The following is a 25,353-nucleotide window of genomic DNA, read 5'->3' on the forward strand; positions in this document are numbered from 1 at the left end:
ATTTGATAAACAATTAAGGTGTGCTTTATGTTTATGATTAGCAGTATGATTTAGATTGGGAAAATAATAATTAGCACAACAATCAAGGTTTAACAAACTTTACCAATGATATTTAATATCAACCAAATCAGATCATTAATTGTAATCAAAATTCAAGGGATTTGTTATGGTAACAAGTTAAACAGCTAAAATCATATTGATTAAATTAAATTAAACCTAATTGTAAATAAGTTCAGTTAATTGTTTACTATTTATCGTAACAATCAAATGTTGATCAAGTATCAAAAACCATACAGGTTATCATTGTAATCCACAATATGTATTAAGGTTAATTTAAATTAATCACAGTTAACGGGGAAAAAAAATCACAATACAATTTAAAAACCTATCGAATGACAATCAAAATTAAACTAAATCAAGGATAATCGCAAGTTTAATTGTTGGATGATAATAGATGGGAATTAATCAACAGAAACAACATTGATTGTGTTGATTTAACGATTATCCTTGAAAGTAAACAAAACAATTACAATAATAGATGAAAATATCAATGAGTACGAAAATTTAATTTTCCAATTGATTGTATTTAAATTGTGCTTTAAATTGTTCACCGTTAATTCAGTTATGAAGTAAATAAATAGTTTGTCACTAATTGTGATTTACTAAATCAAATAAGTTAATCACTTTTCACACCCAAACGTCAATGAAATCCAATAATAATTACTAACCTTCGTTGGGACGATATGATTGTTTTTTATTATTTCTCGTTTAAATTGTAACCTTGGTAATGATTAGTTTTGGTTAAATTGAGTTGATCATTAATAACAATTTAAATGGTTCCAATTGATTGTTGATCATTTACTGATCATGATATTTATTACTTGTCATTAGATTATGTTGATTATTGTTCATTAAACATCAGTATCATTTGTCTCAACAATCAAACTTTGATGTACAATAAGATTAATAATATTAATTGAGTTGATTAAATTGTTGTTTTTCTAATAACAACAACAATTAATCTAATTATCGGATCTGTTAATCGTGGGAATGTATTAACATTGAGGAATTAATTTTTCTTAATCAGCTATAGTGATTTAATTTACTTTCTATCGTGTGTATGTGTGAGTGTTAATTAAGAGGCAAGGAATTAAAGAGAAGAGAAAAAAAAAATTAAATTCTAAATGAAAAAAAAAAGATTTCGATTCTATTTGATTAAAGGAAGATAATTAACTGATTGTTATCAGTTAATTTTAACGATAATAATCATCACCATAAGTAACAATTTAAGCTCTTGATTAGCTTGAGTTTTTGTTTTCACTCATTAACAATCTTAATTAAGAAAACAAAATGATTGATCAAAATCGGTGGATTCAAGAAAAGCCAATTAAACAGTTAATTGTTACTTTAAATTGTCTACTGATTGTAATTACAATTTGCATTTTTTACTCTTTCATTTGCTGCTGTTTCTTTGTTTTCATAATCAAGTTAATTGTTTCATTTGATTTGATTGGGTAATCAATTTTATTGATCACTGATTGTCGGGTTAAATTGCTGTTAATTAACAAGGTGTGGTAAACCCAAGTAACAATTAATAAAATCAAATATATATTAAATCAACCTTAATATTAATGATTATTGTTATGATGAAACTTTAATTGTTATTGTCAAGTTGATTGTGCCATTGATTTGACAAAGTACGGAAGATGATTTAAAATAGACACTATGATGAATTTGATTGCTTATTTTAGCTAATCAAGGTAACAATTAACGTTAATTTCATGTTGAGAATCAGTGTGAACCTTGATTGTTTAGAATAATATATAAATTGTAAACAATGTGAAACAATTTCATTGATTGTTATCAAAATGGAAACATTTAAATCACCATTCAGTTAATCAAGTACTAAATTCATTCGTGAACTAATTACATGATTTTCTGATTTTCTCTCTGGCATCAGGTTGATTTTGAGTTTACCTTTACCTGTGGAGGTAAAGAAAAAAGTGAAACAGGTAAGATGAAGATGAGATTAGATTTTTAGGGATGAAAAGAAGGTCAGGGACAGAGAGAAGATGAAGATGATGAGAAAGAAAGAAAGAAAGAAAGAAAGAGAAATGCGAAAGAAGATCCGGGAACCGGTAAAAAAAAAGAAAGAGAGTGAAAGGTATTAGGCCAAATGATGAAGAAGATGAAGATAAAAGAAGATGATAAGTGTATTTGAAGATAAAGAAAGATTTTGGTTCTTATATTTACCTTGTTAAGCCCCGAGGGTCAAGAAGAAAACGGCAAAGAAATGTTATATTAGCGATGATGGAGAAAAAAATAAGATAGAAAAACTTTTCGTGATGACTAAGCTCTCTCTCTCTCTCTCTCTCTCTCTCTCTTCTGGATCATCTTCTCTTTCACTCTTTCAACCTGACAGGGAAGACCACCTAGACTCACGTTCCAAGGTTGTAACAATATTATGGATGATGCAAAATTTGGTAATTATGATAATAATAAAAGGAGAAAGATGATAATTGTGATGATGAAGGAAAATGAAAGAGGATAAAGAGAGATGATGATGAGATTTTGATGTATCACCCATTCAAATGGCCATTATTATGGTCAATTGTTTACATCATCAAATTTTTCTCTATGGTTTCTCTTTGTTAATCAACAAAGCAAAAGTTCAATCAAATCATTTATCGTAACCATAATCATCATTATCATCATCAAGGAAAATCATCATCTACATGAAAAGCGAAGAGGAAAAAAAAATATAAAAAAACGATTAAGAATTAAAAAGAACCCACCAGGTGGCGCTCGAAGTTTTTTTCCTCCAAAATTTGAGTTTGAAAATTTTTCTTTCAGTTTGATAAACAGAAACCTGAGAGTAAAGTTGTTGTACTCTGTTGGTTGTGTCAACTTTTAACAATAACAATCAACCAAATAGTTAAAATCTATTCAAATTAACAAAATTGTTCAAATGATAATCAATTAGTCTTGTGATCAATTGTGACGAAACATTAAATAATCAACAGTTTCCAACATAAAATACAATTGAAACAAAAACCTTCACTTATTGTTTGTTGTTGTTGTTGTTTTGTTTTCTTACCTCAACCGATTATCTTATTGTTTAATTTAATCTGGATTAAATTGTTCACTAACTGTTTTATTTGTTTTCAATTCAATGGCTCCCAATAGACGATCTGTTCCTACCTCATTGTCACTCTCTGATTCATCTGATCCTGAATCATGGGGATCGCCAACAATTAACAATCATAACAACAATAGTAACACAAATATTGGTAAAGTTAAAACGTTAATAACAACAACGAGTGAAATTGTCAATGGTTCAACAAATGGACACTTTAATGGTAATTCAAATGGACACTATGTTAATACAACCATTTTCAACACTCGTAATCATATTAACAGGATACAAGTTAACAGTTCCAATGATTGTGTTACTAATGATAAAATTAATGGCAGTGTGAATGTTTCATCATCATCATCATCAACAACAACAATTACAACAACAACAAACTCATCATCCTCATTAAATCATAATCATCATCATCAGCATCGTGAAAACAATATCAATGGTAATCATGATCAACATCCTTGGAAAAATTGGCCTAAAATTGATTTGATTAGTTCAATTGATCCATTTGAATCGAGTGATTCAATGATTTCAGCATTCGCTTGTGTTGCCCATGTGATTAATAGTGATTCAGCAAATGAAGAAGAAGAAGATCAAATTGATGGAGATAATGAGATTATTAGAATTACTGGTGATAATTCAGAAAATGGAAACGATGATTATGATGAAGATAATGGTTCATACGATTCGTCTAATCATCCTAATTCATTGGAATCACCGGAAAATTACCGACCCATTCATAAACCACAATCACTTGTTGTTGATTATAAAAGTAACAATGATAAAATTAACAGTAAATTAAATGGTAAATGTTCAATTAACGATAAATACATTAACAAATCTGATCAAGTGAACACAATTAAACCTTCACCACCTCCGCTATCAACAATACCTCGTCCATTACAACAACCACCTCCACCTCCAGTCTCATCATCATCATCATCATCAACTAAATCAACGATAATTACAACACCAACAACTTCATCAACACTTTTCCCTAATCAAATTAACTCACCTACATCAAAATCAACTATTCCTTCAAACTGTTCATCAATTACAACTCCAATAACTGCCAAAGATCATCTTTATGAGACAATCTATCCATCCAATATCCGACTTACCAGAGAATCAAAGTATTTTTCTGATTATCAGAATTATCGTTCAATTCTGAGTCACCATATTGAATCAGCTTCATCGTCACTGAATCCAACCACCAATGGACACACCTCTATTAAAGTAAATCAATCTAATCCTACCAACGATAATCCTAATCATTCAGCTTCCATTGATCTGATTAACTCAAAAGATAACAAAGAAATGGTTCGAAGAGCAAATTATTCATCATCCCCATCATCATCATCATCATCGCCATCGTCATCATCAATTACAGGTAGAAACAGTTATAAAAATGTTACTGGACGATTATCAACATCGTCAACTGTCAATCAATCATATAATCAAGTAAAATCAATTCAATATAATCAAAATCAACGGACAAAACCACAATCATATAATTATCATCATCCACATCATCAGCATCATCTTCCTGGTCATAGTAATTCAAGTTCATTGTATAAACCATCATTATCTTCATCTTCATCATCACTAATGTCTCCACCTCCACCTTCATCACCTTCACCAATATCACAATTAAATCAAGGTGATCATAATCAACGATTGATGAAAAAATTATCAGACAATTCATCATCACTGAATAATAACAACAACAGCAACAGTAACAATAATAATAATAATTATTATCATTCATCATCATCTAAATCATCAACAATTAGCAGACCAACATATTTAAAATTTAATAAATCAACTAACCAGTTATTTGATGAAGTTGATGGTAAACTAATTAATAATAATAATCCACAACCTTCAACAATTGGAAACAAAGTTACTAATGAAAAATTACAATCAACACAAATCAGCTCAATTGATAATATTAATAAGGATAAAAATGTTGACAATCAAATTGAACAACAAACAATTAAACTTAAACCTGATCAAGTTTATCCAAATTCAATTAGTATACCGATTATATCTCGAGCCAATGTTAGATCAACGGAAGAATATGCAACAATAATTAAAAGCCGATCAATTAACTCGATGAAAAGTTCAACCTTAACTCCATCATCACCAATCAATAATGAAGAAATTAAATTGCTATCAAAAGATGATTCCAATTTAATTTCAGAATCAAAGGGTAAACAATCAATTGAATCACCAATGTCTCTAAATTCATTGTCTTCACTATCACCAACAAATTCACCATCAACATCATCAATTGGAAATAATTTAATTGAAACAAAGCACAAATCAATCAAATCTAAATCAAAGGATAAATCATCTGGATCACCTTTATCTCAATCATCTTCATCATCATCTCGATCATTTTTCTCAAGATTTTTCTCATTAACTCATGTAATCTCACGAACCTTTAGCGTTGAGAAGATTGATAAACACCATCGATCGTTAAACGATCATGGTAAAGGTACTAATCTAATCAAATCCGCTGTTTCCACGCCAGCGTTAACATTTTCAACTCGATCAAATACTTTGCTCAACGATCTCAATGGTAACAACAATCAATTCCCCTCGACACGAACTTTAATTGATTCACCGACTGGAAGTTATAACAATCAAGAGACAATCGAACCCGTTTCGTTAACAACATCAAATTCTGGTTCTAAATCTCTACAAACCAAATCGTCTTCATCCTTTGTTCGAGCTTTTAAGAATCGATTAAGTCTTCGGCGAAGTCGACGAAAGGTCAAAGTTAAAGTTGATGTTACTCGAACCAAATCAGATCCAAGGTTAGTAAATTTACTAATCACAATTAATTGTTCTCAGATAATTTCTAATTGTTCAGATTGTTTCAGAATCTTTTTTTTTATATATATTCTTTATTATTTATCATTTATCTAAATTGAATTTACTATTATCATCCAAGAGTTTAAACAAAAGTGATTAGGAGACAATTTAATTGATTAACAATCAAACTTGCCAGTGAACTGATTAACTATTAGATTGACATTTTGTGTCTGAAAAAACAACATACAATCTAATACAACATTAGTGTATTAAATTACTGTAATCTAATGATAATTTATAAATTGTTACTACACAAAAAAAAGTACACAAAGGTTAGAGTTAAATTGTGACAATTTAATTTTTTTTTGGCTCAAACAATAATCAGTTTAATGACAGTTAATACAACCTAACCCATCATCTTAATTATCATCAATTTCATTTTCATCTTTAACTTTTACTTTTGTGAAAATCATGATAATTGTTAACAATTAGAAAGAGCTGGCAAAATAAAAAACAATCATGGTAATCAAATTGTAGCACTTTTTGATTACCTTGACAATCAGATTAATTATTCATTTCCTGTCCAAACTGAATTAAGTTTCCGGTTACTATTAGTTGTTATCTTAATGACGACAAAAAAAGTTCAATTGTTTGATAAATTTATCTTTAATTACATATCGTAATTAGATCACAATTAGAACTTTTTTTTCCAACAACCAATGGTCAAACTTTTCTAAATTGTTGATCAATTGTAATTACACTTTTTTTAATTTTCTATCATCTAAACTCATTGATTTAATTGTGATTTTTTGACTTCTTTTCCAGAGTAACTAAAAGTAATCGATACGAAGATGACAAGATGATTCCAAAACAATCAATGAAAGAGGAAACGATCCATGGGTCAATCGTTGCAACGAATTCAGGTGACCACATGAAAATCGTTGAGATTCATCGTCCTCAAGGTAAACCTTTCGGATTTTTTGTCGCCGTGGAACTGTTAATAACGTTAAAGGTTAGTTAATCAGCTTAATCATATCTCGCTAATTACTCATCAATTGAATTCATTTAATCTAATCAATTGTGTTTTCCTTTTAACAATCAGGTATTTTCATCTCAAGAATTGATTCCAATGGAGAGAAAGCCTTTCAGGGATTACTTGAAATCGGTGACAGATTAATTGAAATTGATGGAAACGATGTAACCGAAGCTTCAGTTATCCAAGTTAATCAATTGATGTCAAACAAAACTAAATTAACTCTCAAGATTGTACCTTTCAGCGTGATTTCTGATACAACGAAAACCGGATAATAACATGATTATAATCATTCAATTCCTTTAACCATTACAATTAAAATGTCACATGTATATCCAATCAAACATAATACATGTTGATAGTTGTTGTCATTTTAGTTTGTTTATTAATCGTTTTTACAATTGTAATACTTTGATTGTCCATATTATCAACACACAATTATCTTGATAATATATAAATTGTTTACTACTATTGTTGTTAAATTTTTACAAATCAACTTTGAAAAGTTTCATATTATTAATTGTACTTGTATCATAATCTTAAAAAAATATTTAATTGTGAAAACTTTTTAACTTTGTAAAACTTAATGTTAACTGTTCAATGAAAATCGACCCAATTGTTAATCGTGATCTTTGAATTTTCACAATATTCTTTATTTAGAAAGTAGATTGATAAACATCCATAGTGACGAGAAAACTGATTAGTAGGTTTTGATTGAGAAATAATTAAGAAATTGTATCAAATTAAAAAAAGAAATTGAAACAAATGTATTTATATTAACGGTCCCTTCCAATGACGCATAGTCAGAACTGAGATCAATGTTTTCATGTGGAGATTTTTAAATCATTTGTTGACAATTTTTGGTGTTGATTGTTTGTGTTTTAATTATTAGCTTTTTGTTGTTAGCTGAATAATTATGCCAAATATCAAAGTGTTTAGCGGTTCATCTCATCCTGATTTGGCTCAGAAAATTGGAGAACGACTTGGAATTAATTCTGGTAAAACTGTTCTAAAGAAATTCAGTAACCAAGAAACTTCGGTTGAAATTGGTGAAAGTGTTCGAGGTGAAGATGTTTACATAATACAATCGGGTTGTGGTGAAGTAAATGATCACCTAATGGAACTTTTAATCATGATTAATGCCTGTAAATTTGCATCAGCTGCTAGAGTTACGGCTATTCTACCATGTTTTCCTTATGCTCGACAAGATAAAAAGGATAAATCTCGAGCCCCAATTAGTGCTAAATTAGTGGCCAACATGCTTTCAGTGGCTGGAGCAGATCACATAATCACCATGGATCTTCATGCAAGCCAAATTCAAGGATTCTTTGATATTCCTGTGGACAATTTATATGCTGAACCAGCGGTATTAAAATGGATCAGAGAAAACATTCCCGATTGGAAACAATGTGTAATCGGTTAGATTCACTTTTCTTTCCTTTGCATTTCTTTATTTTTTTTATTCTTATTATGATCCTAATTGTTATTCTAATTTGATTTTAGTCTCTCCTGATGCTGGTGGAGCAAAACGAGTTACATCAATTGCCGATAGACTAAATGTGGATTTCGCTTTGATCCACAAGGAAAGGAAAAAGGCCAATGAGGTCGCTTCCATGACCCTTGTAGGTGATGTCAAGGATAGAACAGCCATTTTGGTTGATGACATGGCCGATACTTGTGGGACCATTTGCCAAGCAGCTCAAAAGTTAAGAGAAGCTCAAGCGTCTAAAGTTTATGCGATCTTGACCCATGGGATTTTCAGTGGTCCTGCGCTACCAAGAATTAATTCAGCTTCATTTGAATCTTTAGTTGTTACTAATACCATTCCACAAGAAGAGAATATGAAAAGATGCTCAAAAATTCAGGTACAATATTCAATCTCTTATTACCACATTTTCTTTTCTTTTCTTTTCTTCTCTTTATCTTGTTTTCTCAATGACATTGAGATATTCCATCTCATCTTAGTGATAATCATTGAGCAAAAAAGAGATAATCACTATGAAGATCCCTCCGATTCTTATTCTGATTAATTCAATTAACATCATCTTTATCTTTCTATTTCTATTTCTATTTATATAATATTCTAGTGTATCGACGTTAGCATGATCCTTGCCGAAGCCATCAGGAGAACCCACAATGGTGAATCTGTCTCTTATCTGTTCAGTCATGTTCCCATGTGAGATGATATTATTAAAGAAATTGTGTTAAAATCACCAATCAAATTAGATTGACAATCGAGAAATCAAATCGAAATATATTATCATCTTAATATTGTAATAATAATAAAGAGAAAACAACAATCAATTCAAATTTGACCAACAACACAAACCAAATTGTTCGTTATATTATTAAATATTAATAGTTAATTAAAATCTAATCCATCTCAACAAGATTTATCATCTAATCAAGTAAACGATTCAAATTCATTACTTTTATCATCGACTATCCATAATTTCAATGTTTCAATCTCAGTTTCATCATCAAGAGATCAAAAGACTCAAGGATTATCTCCTTTTCCATCATTAATCAAGATTTATGATCAGATCTTGCTAGAAGATTAATTGATTAATTGCTTTTCTATCTGATTGCTAATCAGCGATAAATTAAACTTGTTTCTTTCATTAATTCAACTAGTAGTTTCGTTCTAAGTCCATGGTCACCATCAACAGTTTCCCAATTCCAACTTCTAGTGTAATGAAGGAAAATATTAAATTTAGAACCAAATATGAATTCAATTAGTGATTAAACTTGAACTTCTATTAAATCACTACCGATAACATGAGAAAATATATTCATGGTGACAAAACTTTTCCAATTTATTATCAGTCAAGTTTTTTTTTTCATCTACTTCTCGGTTCATATGATTTTCATATTCCTTTGAGCTTGACTAATGCATCAGAATATCTGATTAGTTGATTGTAGAGATAAAATTTGGCCGATTTAAGTTGACATTAATGTTTTGTTTTCTTTCATTATTAATAACAAATATAAAACTATTTCGTTACTTACCTTTGGTTAATTTTGTATTGGAAAAGTTTGATAATCAGATGGACTCAAGCAAATTGCCGAAAGTTGGTTATTCATTTTGGTCCTTTAATGGTCAAAGATGAGAGACCGAAGCAGCTCTTTAAGTCGAGAGAAATGAATTGATGGTCACATACCCAACGGGTGAATTATGGAATCTATTGTAAAGGATAAGAAGAAGAAGAAAAAAATTCATATTGTCATTAGTTGATTAGTGATTATAATCAAGTCTATGGATTAAGACTCGAACTTTAAATGAACTGTAATTGCGGTTCACGAAACAGTAAAAAAATGAGAAAATGAGTTTACCAATGTTATCGATTGTTTGGTGAATATTCAGAACAATTAGTCAACATAATTGGAATTGACATCAATTGGGAACAAATCGATTGGCAATCACTTAACCATTTACACGGAAATTTGTTGTTACCGATTTTTGCTTATCCAGGAAGAAAAGGAAAACCTTAGAAACAAAAATTCGGAAGTTTTTCTGGTTCTCAGCCAATCGCCTTGTTCATTTTTACATGACAACATCTCAATAGAACATAAAGAGAATATCAATTGATCAATTAATGAGAGAGAATTAAAATTTTCCTCTCTAATTAAAAATTCAAATTTTGAGATAAATAAACAAAGGAGAAAGTCACATGATCGAGTTACATGTGATTCTCCCCCAAATATATTAATTTACATTCGCTAATAGAGAGACCAAATTAATGAGAACAATTTGTTTTCTATTCTTTTTTATTATCTGGAATTGAATTCGATTAGTTAATTGATTGTTTTTGTTTTCGTTTCAGGAGCCAAAGAGATCGACATCGCTGCTACACTGGAACACATTAGAGACCAACGAGGAGGAAGCGTCAAGTCAAAGGCCCAATTTGAGTTCGTTCTCGAGGCCATTGCCGAGGAGGTTTCGGCCATTCTCAAGACACTTAAGCCCAATTGATGGAGGAGATAAATTGATTACTGTTGGTAGATTTGAACAATCAAAACGGTTCACCTTCATGTTTACCAGATATTCACTGATTATGATTATTATCACCACCACAACAACACCGACATCATCATCCTGATCATCACAATCATTAATAATTCATCAACAGAGTCTTTGGTTAAAGTAAATGTTGGATTTACATTATAACCGATGGTTTAAATCAATCACAATTTCCGGTTTAATTGTCCTGATAATTGTAGAACTGGCTAATTGTGTTTACCGACTAATTGCTTACAATGGAAAATTATCCTTAAAGAAAAGAGGAAGATGAATGTTCATATTGACAGAAAAAAACTAATCAAATCCAATTCCGATTCTACTTCTAATCAGCTGAACGATGTTCATTCATTTATACAGAAATTCATTTGAATTTATTACAATTTTTTCGTTCAATTATCAATTTGATGATGAAAATCTCCGATGATTTAATGTTTAACTTTGTGATTACAGAATCAAAAGATCAAACTACTTGACTCTGTCTATTGGAGACAATCAATAATAACCTCCTGCTGTGATTACGATTAAATCTCATCAAATCTATTGAGAAGATTGGAACTGATTAACTTTGTCTTTGTTAATTAGTGACAATCAACTGAATCTTGTTTCTTTGTGAACAATATTTATAAATGGTCCCTCACGCAGAGGCAATGAAATTGTTGAGAAACTCAGAGTTTGTTTTGTAAACATATTTACCTTTGTTTACCTTTAGCTTTTTGTCTGTGATTTTCAATTGTTTTTCCTCTTGTTTTTGTAAATTAATTTAATCTATTGGAAATTTTGTTGTTTTAATTGTGTTGATTAAAATGCCAAATATAAAAGTGTTTAGCGGTTCATCTCATCCTGATTTGGCTCAGAAAATTGGAGAACGACTTGGAATTAATTCTGGTAAAACTGTTCTAAAGAAATTCAGTAACCAAGAAACTTCGGTTGAAATTGGTGAAAGTGTTCGAGGTGAAGATGTTTACATAATACAATCGGGTTGTGGTGAAGTAAATGATCACCTAATGGAACTTTTAATCATGATTAATGCCTGTAAATTTGCATCAGCTGCTAGAGTTACGGCTATTCTACCATGTTTTCCTTATGCTCGACAAGATAAAAAGGATAAATCTCGAGCCCCAATTAGTGCTAAATTAGTGGCCAACATGCTTTCAGTGGCTGGAGCAGATCACATAATCACCATGGATCTTCATGCAAGCCAAATTCAAGGATTCTTTGATATTCCTGTGGACAATTTATATGCTGAACCAGCGGTATTAAAATGGATCAGAGAAAACATTCCCGATTGGAAACAATGTGTAATCGGTTAGATTTACTTTTCTTTTCTTTCCTTTTCTTTCCTTTCCTTTGCATTTCTTTATTTTTCATGACTCTTATTATGATTCTTATTATCTTGATTCTAATTGTTATTCTAATTTGATTTCAGTCTCTCCTGATGCTGGTGGAGCAAAACGAGTTACATCAATTGCCGATAGACTAAATGTGGATTTCGCTTTGATCCACAAGGAAAGGAAAAAGGCCAATGAGGTCGCTTCCATGACCCTTGTAGGTGATGTCAAGGATAGAACAGCCATTTTGGTTGATGACATGGCCGATACTTGTGGGACCATTTGCCAAGCAGCTCAAAAGTTAAGAGAAGCTCAAGCGTCTAAAGTTTATGCGATCTTGACCCATGGGATTTTCAGTGGTCCTGCGCTACCAAGAATTAATTCAGCTTCATTTGAATCTTTAGTTGTTACTAATACCATTCCACAAGAAGAGAATATGAAAAGATGCTCAAAAATTCAGGTACCACATTTTCTTTTCTTTTCTTCTCTTTATCTTGTTTTCTCAATGACATTGAGATATTCCATCTCATCTTAGTGATAATCATTGAGCAAAAAAGAGAGATAATCACTATGAAGATCCCTCCGATTCTTATTCTGATTAATTCAATTAACATCATCTTTATCTTTCTATTTCTATTTCTATTTATATAATATTCTAGTGTATCGACGTTAGCATGATCCTTGCCGAAGCCATCAGGAGAACCCACAATGGTGAATCTGTCTCTTATCTGTTCAGTCATGTTCCCATGTGAGATGATATTATTAAAGAAATTGTGTTAAAATCACCAATCAAATTAGATTGACAATCGAGAAATCAAATCGAAATATATTATCATCTTAATATTGTAATAATAATAAAGAGAAAACAACAATCAATTCAAATTTGATCAACAACACAAACCAAATTCTCGTTTTATTAATACAAAGTTAATCAATTAATCAAAAATCTATTTTGACCTTGATTTTAATTGCACGAATCATGATCAACAATAATAATCTAATTGTATCTCTTGCAAATTAAGGAAACTGAAACTTTTTTCCGCTTCCAATCAATGAAATCAATTGTATAATCCAATCAAATTAAAAAACTTTATCAGCAAATTTAATTATCTACTTCAAGTTACCTTTGAAAGTTACAATTAGTCAAACAATCAAATTGATTATTTCAAATTATAATCAATGTTTACCTCTAATCAATTAAATTTCCAACTTGATAACCTTTGTGATGATCATTGAAAACTGATTACAATCATTTAATTGTTATAATAAATGTCTACCCAATAGTTTCATCTCAGTGTCAAATCAATACATTTAATGTTCAACTGTTAATTGTGATTTAATTAGTATATTTTTCACTGTCACCTTAATGTTAACTCATTAATCTCAAAGGTAATTGTTCAAATATCCTAATTATAAATTGTTTCTTAATCCGGTTACATCGTTTTTCAGTTAATTGTTCAACTGTCCTCATTTACATGTCAACTTAATCATTAACATCATCATCATTGTCTTAATTAATATAATTAAGGAATAACCTTAATTGTTTTTTCCTCTGTTGAATCTAATTTCCGTTCTTTTTTTTTGTAATTGACCATTGATTGTAACGATTATCTCACTCAGGTAACAATTAACTTGAACAATTTAACATTAATCATGAAAAAAAACCATTTCCCCAATAAAAGTTAAACCATAAATTGGTAATAATAATTATTGATTTGATTCCCTGAAGATGATTAAAGGTAAATGTTGACAATTGTAATTGTTAAATTGTTACTTAAATTGCTAAATCATGATCATCAGTAAACAATTAACCAATAAAATAATAATAATGACTCATTTTGATGATTATGATAAATGATCAGAAAACAAAATTAACTTTCACTCAGTTGATAAAAAGCCTTAAGGTTAGAATCAATTTTTTCATTAATCGATAATCAATAAGATAATCACATTGTTTTACCAACAATTAACAACAATTAACATTGATTTTAAGGTTTGGCCAATCTAATTGATTGTGTAAACATTAATTTATTTTAAAAGTTGCTAAATTTAACATAATATTGTTTTCGTTACCTGATACAATTAACTTGTAATTGCCAACATTTACCATTGATATCAAGTGAATTAAATATTAGTTATGCTGTTGGTTAAAACTAATTATCATGACTCATACAACTTAAGGGTATAAATTAACAATAACAATTAACAGAATATGAAATTTAATAATCATCTTGGTAACAATTTACTCTGATTCTTTTTCTTATTTCTCTTTTCACCCTGTAATTCATTTCCATTTAATCATGTTAACTCTTCTCTTAATTAACCCTTTTCCTTTTCTTTCCATCATCATCATGATTCTCATGAGCCCCATAACCAAGATGCGAATCATTTTATTTGTCAGAATCAAATTTACCTTCAATCAGGTAACATGAACACACAATTGAAATAGTTATCATTTCAATCAGTTGCTCATCAGAATATTATTACATGAGAACCGAAAAACTTATTGTTACTCATTGAAAAAGTTCCTAGTTGATTATTGTTGTTGTTTGATTTCCATCTTCATGTTTACTTCCTATTAACTATTTTCTTTGCTACTTCCATCATCTTCATCATCATCATCATCTTCTTCTTCTTCTGTTATTATCACCAGAATTTTGAGAAAAAGAATTGAGTAAGTCTGCGCATTGAACTTTTCTTCATCTTCTTTTTTATCATCTTTCTCCTTCTTCCATCCTTTTCCCTAGGAATTGGATCGATTTCCTGTTACAATTCAGTCTCTTTTTCCCTGAGTGTCTGTGTAGATTTACCCTGGAGTCTTGTTATCCACAACATCCTAGCATTTTCACCCTCGTTCATCTTGTTGTTTTCCTCTCCTTCCTAGTGTTTCTCCCTCCTCTCCCCTTACTCTATGCATGTATGTCCTCCTCCATCTCCTCCACCACCACCTCCTTATCCCTCCCACTGCAATTCATTGAGTCAATTTTTTAATCAATTTTTACAATTTACTAAAATCACAATCAAATATCATTTCTTTTCTACACCAAACACTTTTACTTCCTCCTTCCATGTTTGTTGAAAGTGATATTTTCAATCTAAACCTCATGTAGATAAATGCTCATAAACGATAACTTTAAAATTTAAGTTCTAATGTTGATCTAATTCGTGTTTACAATTGTTTCTTACTTTAATGATCCAATCGACATTATTTCCATTAATTCTTGTCATCAATTGGTTTATCTACTTTTTCCCAGGGTTGCCCTAGTTTGGAATCAAAATTGAACTTTTTTTTTGATAATATATTCATTCATTAATATCACTTGGATACAAAATTCTGGTTCAATACTCATCTCAACACTCACACTCACACACTTACACATTGATTGCCTTGTTTGCTTATATTGATTGTTGACATAAACACTTAACCAGTTTTCTGATTTTTTCAATGTTACCCAAAAGGTAATTACTACTAAATCAGTCTACTGGTCAACTGGAATTACATCAACACCAATTGATTATTGCTCCATTTTTAATTCAAGTTATTGGTAAAAAGAGATATTGAAAGTGACCATTGATTTGGTAGGAACAATAAACACCATCAATAAAGTGATTGATTGGAGTTGCTTTTTTTATAATATTTCGATTTGATTGTAATACCTAAAAATAGAAATCAAATCAGTGATCAACTAATCAACCATGACCGTAACTTATTCACTGAATGTGGCCAATACAAGACTCAGCGGGTTCGCTAAATTGTTACTTCGTTGGAGAGGATCAATTTATAAACTACTCTATCGGGAGATGATTATTTTCTGTGTCTTCTATTACAGTCTAAGTCTCCTTTACCGTTACCTATTAGATCCAGACCAGCGAAGGTAAGAAGTTAATCATCTAATTAACTATACAATTAAAATTATCCTACCAAATTTAGTTGTTAATCTTAATCCTTTTCTCATCCTGTAACCACCAACATCTCTGAATAGCGTTTTGAACATAACAAAAAAAAATCAAATCTATCAAAAAATTGGATCCAAGCCAATTAATCATATTCACTTATCAAGTTTCACACTATTAAACCACAACAATCAACTCATTGGAAAGTAATTTATTAATTCTCATTAGTTGATTGAATTGATTTGATATTTACGATGAAACTTAATCACCATCAGAATTGTAATTTTAATAATTGGCGGGTAAAAAACATAAACAACACTTGATACGCAGTCGTAACTTAATTTGGGTTAACTAAATTGTTCAATTGTGCCCAGTTAATTGTTGATCATTTCATGATGATTTAATTAATTTCGTTAGTAATTGAATGTTTGTCATGAAGAATAAGAAAATTTAATCACAATCAGTTTAGTCTAAGGTTAATCAAAGTTAATGATCTTTTCTTGGAGTTGATTGATTTTTCTTTTGAAGGATTAATATGAATGAATTAGTAAACAAACAATTGGAATCAAGTGATTAAAACTAATCCTTAATTATAATCCAAAAGGGTAAAAATTTGGCAGAGATTGAGAAAAATTAACCAAAACATGAATTGTAATTTTAAACCATTCGGAAAATTAAATTGTTACAATCGATCGATCGATAATAATAATAATAGTTATCTATTATTTGATAAACTAGATCAACATTAAATTAATGACTTGTCTCAATAACCTAGAATCATAATGACTATGGCTACCTGATAATATTCAGTTAGCATTCACCTTATGATTAACCTAATTATCTTCAGGTAACTTAATTGGAAATGATTAATAACCAGTAATATGAAAATATTACTTGACCAATTGACCACCAAACACTTAATTGTTACAACTTTTTGCACTTTGATTTGATTGATTGGTCAATGAAAGTCTAATATTGACACTTAAGTAACTCAGGAAATTCATGTACTTTTGCTGATCAAATGTTCATATGAGATTATTAATTGATAGCAAAATAAATTGTCACAATTTAGATGATTAACTATTCTGAAAATTGATCAGATCAAACTAAGTTGATTAGGTTAAAATGGTAGATTTAATTAACAGTTTCTAAGATGTTATTTGGTGATAAGATTTGTATCACTCTATGTGTGTTACTATGTAATTAAACAATTTACTTCCAGGGTTAGTTAACATTGACAAATAATTGGAATCAATTCAATGATTATCTCGTTTGATTGATTAACCCTCAAGGTTAATGAAATGAGTGCCAAGGGCACGAAAAAAAGTAAATATAAGTCAAATATCACCGAAAATGAATTTCTCCCCCTTGTAAATTTGCTCTTTATTTTTAGATAATCTATTAAGAATCCTCATAGACAGAGATAAAGATTTCTGTTGATACAATCAGCTGATCAACTAATTATAACAACATTGTTGACATAAATTACAATTTAAGCTCATTAATCATAATCATTGTCGATTGAAGTTTTTGATAATAATAAAATAACCGAGAGAATCAGCTGATGTTCATGAAAACATTGCCCTGAACAAATTCAAGTTCATTCCTTTTCCAATTTGGGTTATGATTTTAATTACTAATTACAGTTTATTGATTTACTTAATTACAGAGTATTTGAAAAAGTTGCCTTATATTGTGAAGCCTTTTCCAAGTTGATTCCTTTATCATTCATACTTGGATTTTATGTTTCAATTGTGGTCAGTCGTTGGTGGAATCAGTATAATGCTATTCCATGGCCTGATAAGTAAGTAATCAGTTAATTGTCATGATATTCCCAATATCTCATTCTGATTTCAAGTTCATTGTCCAGTTGAATTACTCTAATCATTATTGTTTCAACCACAAACAGAGTGATAGAAGATATTAAATGTTACCTGTGAAACTTTTCCTATTGGATGATTTGTTCATTTTCATGTTAATATTTTATTGATGTGAAAAAAACATGATATTTAATAGCTTATCATTCAGACCATGAAAAAAGTAACTCAATTTCCACCATGATTAATATTTCTACTGAGAGTAACAGAGATAATTATTACATAGGAATATATTCAAATTTGAAATACTGAGGGGATAATATCCAGATCTTTTAGTTGATGAGTCAAATTTTGAGGTCATTCAATCGTTATTATTGATTAATAATTTTCTATTCTTTCTCTTTGATTGATATTCATTTTCAGTCTTCTCATGATGATCACTGGAACTGTTCTTGGTGACGATGAACGAGGCCGACTAATCAGACGGACCCTTGCTCGTTACCTGTTAATCCTTCAAGCGGTCACTTTTCAAGCGATAAGTATATCGGTTAAGCGCCGATTCCCGACAATAGACCATCTCGTCGAAGCGGGTATTATGACTAAAGAGGAAAAACTTGCCTACAACGATATCCCTGGTGTCTATGGTAAATGGTGGGCACCCGCTACCTGGTTTACCACTTTGGCCATTAGATCAAGACGAGAAGGTCGTATAAAAGATGACACCATGTTGAAGCATTTACTTCAAGAATTGTACAAATTTCGAGGAGGTTGTGGTGACCTATTCGCTTTCGATTGGATTTCAATTCCACTAGTTTATACTCAAGCAGTGACCATTGCCGTTTACACTTATTTTGCTGCCGTTATCATGGCTCGACAATATCTTGACCCTAGTCAAGGTTATTCTGGACACGAGGTTGACCTTTACATTCCAGTTTTTACTTTACTTGAATTTTTCTTCTTCATGGGCTGGCTCAAAGTTGCCGAGCAACTGATTAACCCTTTCGGTGAAGATGATGACGATTTTGAACTTAATTACATTCTCGATCGTAACCTGGTTGTTTCCATGTATGTAGTTGATCAAATGCACAATCAACTACCCAAACTTACCAAGGATAATTATTGGGATGACCTAAGACCTTCATTACCTTATACCAAATCATCAGTTGGTTTAAGATCTCAACCTTATCTTGGGTCAGCAATGAATCTTGATATTCATCCAGAAGACTCAGAATTTATTCCTCCTTCACTGGAAACCATCATGGAAGATGATTTAATCTCTGAAACTCATACTCACCATCGATTCAATCAACATGGTAACAGTGATTTGGCTTCTCCCTCAGTTGCTGAGCAATTAGTTAATTTTGATTACAATACAAATGCTTGTGATGTCTCTCTGGGCATCGGAAGTCGACCTCAATCAAGTGTCTCTCAAAGTGCCTTAAATTCAATACATGATTCGTTTCTTGGCTCTCGAATCATGAACATGATACTTGGAAGTTCAAACGAAAATATTACATCACAGCAACATGGTAACATTAAAAGTTCCAAAGATAAATTATCCGGCAAAGGTGAAAGTGGAGGCGGATTTTCCAGTGCCTTGGGACAGTTTTCCTTGAAATCACCTCGAAGACGAACCAGAAAAATTTCAATTCCAAATAATCTAAAGCCCTCAATTTCATCTTCATTAATAAGTAAAACTTCAATGGAAGATTTTGATCGTAAAATGGGCTCCGTTTCACCCAACACTGGTCGTCATCGAAATGTTCTCAATGGTCTATATGGTAATGACACTTCATCATCAACTTCATCATTCTCTCGTCACCATCCTAATCATCCTCACCATGCTCATGGTAATTCACATAATTATCCGGATGAACGTCGATCTCTTGTCATTGATCTGGATGAAAGTACAAATCTTGATACACCGAAACTTTATTCACAAACTCATCTTGGATCATCACAATTATCAAGAGCTTTCAGTGGTTCTATTGATGAAACTGGATTAGGATTAAGTTATCCACCTTCTCGAGCCGAGATACAATCAGCTGGACCTGGATCTCTAATTGAAGTCAAATTGATTCAAATGTTAACGAAGATTCAACAGCCTCTCATAGTCACAGTGAGTCGATCACCCAAAGTTCATCTCGTCCATTATTTTATATTCCTGAATAATTATTGAATTTTATTTTCTAGTTCCATAAATTAATTTTCCACACATTTTGATAAACCAAATATTAACTCAAGAGCTTAACCAAATTTTAATTGTTCCAAGAAAAAAAAAGATCTCTAATACCTAATTTTATTTTCTACTAAGAAAACATAATAAATTGTAATCAATAATTTGATTATTTACTTAACCATTTCATAATTAATTTAACTTTTGTCTCCTTTTTTCTTCCTTTGTCTTATTAGTTTTCCATAGTTCATCATATAATAATGATGTTGATTCATCGATAATCATGGATGGTATTCGAGGAAGTCCTAGCATTCGAAGTGGTGAAATATTTGGTTCCTCATATTCAGCACTTGGACCATATTCAACGACTCAATTGGGCGAATCTTCAGATATAGATGATGGTATTCCTAATGGTCGATGCAGTGTCCCTGGATCCAATGGTCTAAATAGTGCTAATAGTAATAATAATAATCAAAATTCAGTTGAAAATGACGCTGAAGAATCACCTGATCATTCTGGTGAATCAGAAACCTTTGACCACTCATCATCCCATGAAAGTCTGGGTCCCTATGGAAGTAATCAAAGTACCGTTACAAGTATCACTCAACTTTTGGGTAAAAGTAACAAGGAACACAAATAACCTGATCAAAAATGGATAACAATCTTTATGATTAACTAATAATCTTTTAACGATGAACAGAATCTCTCAATTGTCACAAACTTATGGACCAATTTATTATCAGAATCATTTTTTTTCTGGGAAATTAAATATCACTCATGAAAAATTTACATACATACTTATTGATACAATTCACTGGAATTTAATTGCTACTACTTATACATATATACTAATTATGATACTTAAATCATGACTTAAATACACTTGCAATTTATTTCGATACTTTAATCAACACAAACAACACAATCCAATTACCCAACTATCATCACCACTACTCTTGTATGTAATTCAATATACATTATGTATATTATGAATAATCAATGTAAAGTTTCAATAATGTTCATGTTATCAATTGAATAATCATTATCATTGTAAATTTGTAAGATTCAAATGGATTGCAATTAATGGATTAATAATCAACATGATCAATCTTTACTTTGGATATCAAACAAAAAATTTAATTAATCAAATTTGATCGAACAACCTGATTGTGATAACCAATGTAACTGAAAATTTCCTTAATTGTAAATCATCCGAAAGCTAAAATCTTATTATTACATGAGATTCATTTTTCACTTTGATACGAGAAAATTATTATTATCACACAATTAATACGATTCACGTTTTTTGATGCAAACATTGAGAAAGAACCTGATGTGCTACAGAGACACCGAGACCCTTATTCGAAAGCTTTTCAAATTCCGCACCAACAAAAAATAGAACGATTGTTGTAAAGGTCGAGGGTCAAAAGTTAAAATTTTTTCAAATTTTCTCTTTCTTTTCTCTTTCTTTTGACTTTTGCTTCTTTTCGTATCCTTCAAATATTAGTATTGTTTAACAGTTGCATTGTTGTTAAAAATGATTTTAAAGAGAGAGAGAGAGAGAGAGAGAGAGAGAGAGAGAGAGAGAGAGAGAGAGAAATAGCCGCGTAAACGTCCACGGAAACGACCTGGTCTGCGACATACGATCGTATGGGAACCAGGAACGCATTCGTGAAGTTTAGATAGCAAATGGCGGGGCTTAGCCTTGCATATACGAAGCTAACAATATTGTATAAGCTTAGCGATCATGTTGATCGCTCGCTCCCTTGTTATTATTATCAAGAGTCAATTGTAAAAATGATACTTTCACTAATCACAAATAAATTTCATTGGATTCAATTACGATTAAGCCAAACTAATGGTGATTTTGCGAAAATTGTATTAATGCCGATGGGAATCTTATTTCATTGTAATTATTTTATCGATAAATTTAAACAGTATGATTTTTTAATCATCCATCAAATACTTTGCTTGTTACCAAAATTCACTAGTTTTTGAGCTTACAATACTTTTTTTTCTGGTAAATCAAAAGTAAAATTATCTTAAAAATCAAACTGTTTGATTGATGTTGATCAATATTGCAACAAGAGACAAATAATATACAAAATGTATTGGTCATTTTGTCGTAAATTCAAGAAAATATGAATACTGTCCAGGCGATTAATGTCTTGGTCTTACATGTGTAATTTAACTTTTCTGCCTTTAATTTATTGTGATTAGAATCGAATCATTATAATGGCTATTAGACTAATAGTAATCTTGAAAAATTATTTCACCTCTTCTGAGCCCACGAATATTATTTCAAAGTCAATTCTAGAAAAAGGGTTAATCTACCGATTAATTCATCTAATTCTATCATTTGGATTATTCGTTAGAGGAGCAAATGGAATATACCATTGTATTCTAAGCATCTTTGTGAAAAATATTAAAAATGCTAAAATTTACCAGATACTAACCGGCTCACTCTTTTCGTTTGTTATAGGAATTTCATGTATTCTCCTGTTATTATATCCAAAAAATTACCGAAAGTTTCACGATTATCAACAGAGTTTGGTTATTGATCATAAAGAGATTGCGAATATGTACATAAGTGCGGAGAAACGAAAAATGTTTTGGTTCATTCTATCATATATAATCTCTGCATTTACACAAGATCTTACTATGAAGAAAGAATTTTTTCCGGTTCAGATTGGGAACTATCAAACGCTTTCAAAAGTTTCGTTTTATTTGATGGCGGCAGTACCAAGATTTGGCTTCATCAACTACCTTTATTTTATAGTAGAAAACTGTATCACCTTAGAGTCAATTTTCGAGGTAATATAGTGAAGGACAAATTAAATTGCTGATCGATTTTTTTTGAAAATCAGCGATTTTGTGTCGATTTAAGTTGATTTAATTGACAATAGAGTTTATAAAAAGGACATATCGATTAAAATATGCCCAAAAAATTTCCAAATTATTAATTGTTTTAGATAATTGGCTAATTATCAAAATCAGGGGGGACAAATTATTTTGCTGATTTGAAATTGATAAAAATTCAAGCAATTTGATGATTTGATTGTTAATTATATTGATTGCTTGTATAATTACAATCAATTTAAAACCATTTTGATCAAAATCGGACGAAATAAAAAGTTCTACCCGGTTGAATTTAACATGGGGCTCTATGGGCAATGACGGGTTTTGGCCTGTTACTCAGAGACGGTTCAGGTCGGTATCATGAAAATTCATGTACTTATAGTCTTTTTAGTCGCTATGATCGCTATGAGTCGTCCATGATAATCTTATTTCTCCATGTAAATTTCCTATTCGAAGAGCGATTTTATCAAAATCTTCCGTTCTTAACATAGTGGGGGTAAGAATAGTGATAATATTATGATTCTATTAATGATTTATTGTTAGCGACTAAAAAGACTATAAGTACATGAATTTTCATGATACCGACCTGAACCGTCTCTGAGTAACAGGCCAAAACCCGTCATTGCCCATAGAGCCCCATGTTAAATTCAACCGGGTAGAACTTTTTTATTTCTTGTCCGATTTTGATCAAAATGGTTTTAAATTGATTGTAATTATACAAGCAATCAATATAATTAACAATCAAATCATCAAATTGCTTGAATTTTTATCAATTTCAAATCAGCAAAATAATTTGTCCCCCCTGATTTTGATAATTAGCCAATTATCTAAAACAATTAATAATTTGGAAATTTTTTGGGCATATTTTAATCGATATGTCCTTTTTATAAACTCTATTGTCAATTAAATCAACTTAAATCGACACAAAATCGCTGATTTTCAAAAAAAATCGATCAGCAATTTAATTTGTCCCCCACCATAAGTTACCAACTAAATGGGTTGATTGCTAGTAAGTTGGAAAATCCGAGGCTCCAATATAATGCAATTAAAACAATTCGATTAACTTACCTGAAATCGATAGAAACGGTGACCATTATTGATGAAACTATGACCGTTATGATAATGGCCTTCTACTTATCCGCTATGTGCAATTGTTTACTCATATTTCGTATCATGTTCTCTTATGCACAAATGGGCCATAGACTAACTTTTGTTCTTGCCAATTTCATTAAACATTTGTCTTTTATTTCTATGATTACCTATTATCTTATTCGTGTCAATCGATCGGCTGTTGGAGTGTTTAAAAGTGTTTATCAGCTTTCATTTGATTCGAAATCGTTAGAATACAATAATGAGGTTCGTTTTAGATTATTGATATTTTAATATTCTCAAAATAATGTTTTTTTATTTTTCTATCTAATTTCAGATAAACTTATTCTTGTTGCGAATAAATCGTCAAGATATTGGCTTATCGTTCGCTCGTTTATTTGTTATAACACCGAATTTCGTCTCATCATTAGCAACGATTTCCTTAACTCTTGGATTAGCATTGGCAACAGCATTCAACTAATCGAAATTATATCAAGTATTAAAATAAAACTAATTGTTTGATGGCTCATGCTAACTAATCATAATATTCAATCTGATCCAAATGTTTAATCAATTGTTTATTTCATATTAAATTGAATGAACCAAACTTTTAAAGATTTCTGGATCAATCTTTACTTTGGATATCAAAATTCATTTAGATTAAGTGACCTTTTTTATTTCATTACTGTATAATACATATATATGTACATATATATTTGTATTTACATTGTGAGAATTTCTTATAAGATTGGTAACTCGAATAACAGTACTTTAATTGTGTATTAGGTTATTAATATTTAAGCAAAAATGATTCGATCAACAAGTGAAGTTGTGAAAAACTGTCTAAAATCATCCGATCCTATGAATTTAATCTCGCACTCGATTCAGGAAAAGGATTAATTTATCGATTAGCACATCTTATTCTCTCACTTGGATTATTGATTAAAGGGTCAATTGGTTAGGACCGTAATAAGCGCACAACTTTAAATTAATTCTCTATTATGCTAAACCAAGTTTGGTTGCAGGTTGAAATCATAATTAGTTTATCGATAAATTTAATCAGTATGAGTTTTGATCATCCGTCAAATTGTCTTATTGTTACCAAAATTCAAAAGTTTCTGAGCTTAAGATGCCGTTTTATTGCAAATCATAAGTCAAATTGTCTTATCAA

The 25,353-nt window shown here is 30.5% G+C and overlaps 5 protein-coding genes across 6 annotated transcripts in view; 4 read left to right on the top strand and 1 right to left on the bottom strand.

The window, feature by feature from the left end:
* LOC128387494 (testis-specific serine/threonine-protein kinase 2-like) overlaps positions 1–10,683 on the bottom strand; it is a 33,637-nt gene extending 22,954 nt beyond the window's left edge. For both annotated transcript variants that reach the window (XM_053346705.1, XM_053346704.1), the window contains exons 1-2: positions 10,332–10,683; positions 10,008–10,180 (exon numbers count right to left, since the gene is read on the bottom strand). The gene's annotated coding sequence lies outside the window, so the exon portion shown is untranslated. The remainder of the gene's footprint in view (positions 1–10,007; positions 10,181–10,331) is intronic.
* On the top strand, positions 2,845–7,627 carry LOC128387490 (probable serine/threonine-protein kinase DDB_G0282963). The gene is made up of 3 exons (XM_053346699.1): positions 2,845–5,967; positions 6,791–6,977; positions 7,068–7,627. The coding sequence occupies exons 1-3, from the start codon at positions 3,173–3,175 to the stop codon at positions 7,140–7,142; spliced, it is 3,057 nt and encodes a 1,018-aa protein (XP_053202674.1). The 5' UTR covers positions 2,845–3,172; the 3' UTR covers positions 7,143–7,627.
* Positions 7,830–9,313, top strand: LOC128387493 (ribose-phosphate pyrophosphokinase 2). The gene is made up of 3 exons (XM_053346703.1): positions 7,830–8,416; positions 8,502–8,863; positions 9,086–9,313. The coding sequence occupies exons 1-3, from the start codon at positions 7,915–7,917 to the stop codon at positions 9,176–9,178; spliced, it is 957 nt and encodes a 318-aa protein (XP_053202678.1). The 5' UTR covers positions 7,830–7,914; the 3' UTR covers positions 9,179–9,313.
* A 627-nt stretch (positions 10,684–11,310) lies between the features above and the next one.
* LOC128387492 (ribose-phosphate pyrophosphokinase 2) lies at positions 11,311–13,234 on the top strand. The gene is made up of 3 exons (XM_053346701.1): positions 11,311–12,324; positions 12,446–12,807; positions 13,007–13,234. Exons 1-3 carry the CDS (start codon positions 11,823–11,825, stop codon positions 13,097–13,099), a joined length of 957 nt encoding a protein of 318 aa, XP_053202676.1. The 5' UTR covers positions 11,311–11,822; the 3' UTR covers positions 13,100–13,234.
* Positions 13,235–14,506: 1,272 nt separating this feature from the next.
* Positions 14,507–21,488, top strand: LOC128387491 (bestrophin homolog 24-like). Its single transcript, XM_053346700.1, is given in 6 exon segments — positions 14,507–14,529; positions 15,602–16,222; positions 17,911–18,045; positions 18,482–20,121; positions 20,124–20,177; positions 20,471–21,488. Coding segments are annotated over 5 exon segments (2,412 nt in total). The 5' UTR covers positions 14,507–14,529; positions 15,602–16,043; the 3' UTR covers positions 20,875–21,488.
* The last annotated feature ends 3,865 nt before the right edge of the window (positions 21,489–25,353 follow it).

The sequence above is a fragment of the Panonychus citri genome, unplaced genomic scaffold (genome assembly GCF_014898815.1).
Source record: "Panonychus citri isolate SS breed McGregor unplaced genomic scaffold, ASM1489881v1 Contig00090, whole genome shotgun sequence".
NCBI classification, from domain to species: domain Eukaryota; kingdom Metazoa; phylum Arthropoda; class Arachnida; order Trombidiformes; family Tetranychidae; genus Panonychus; species Panonychus citri.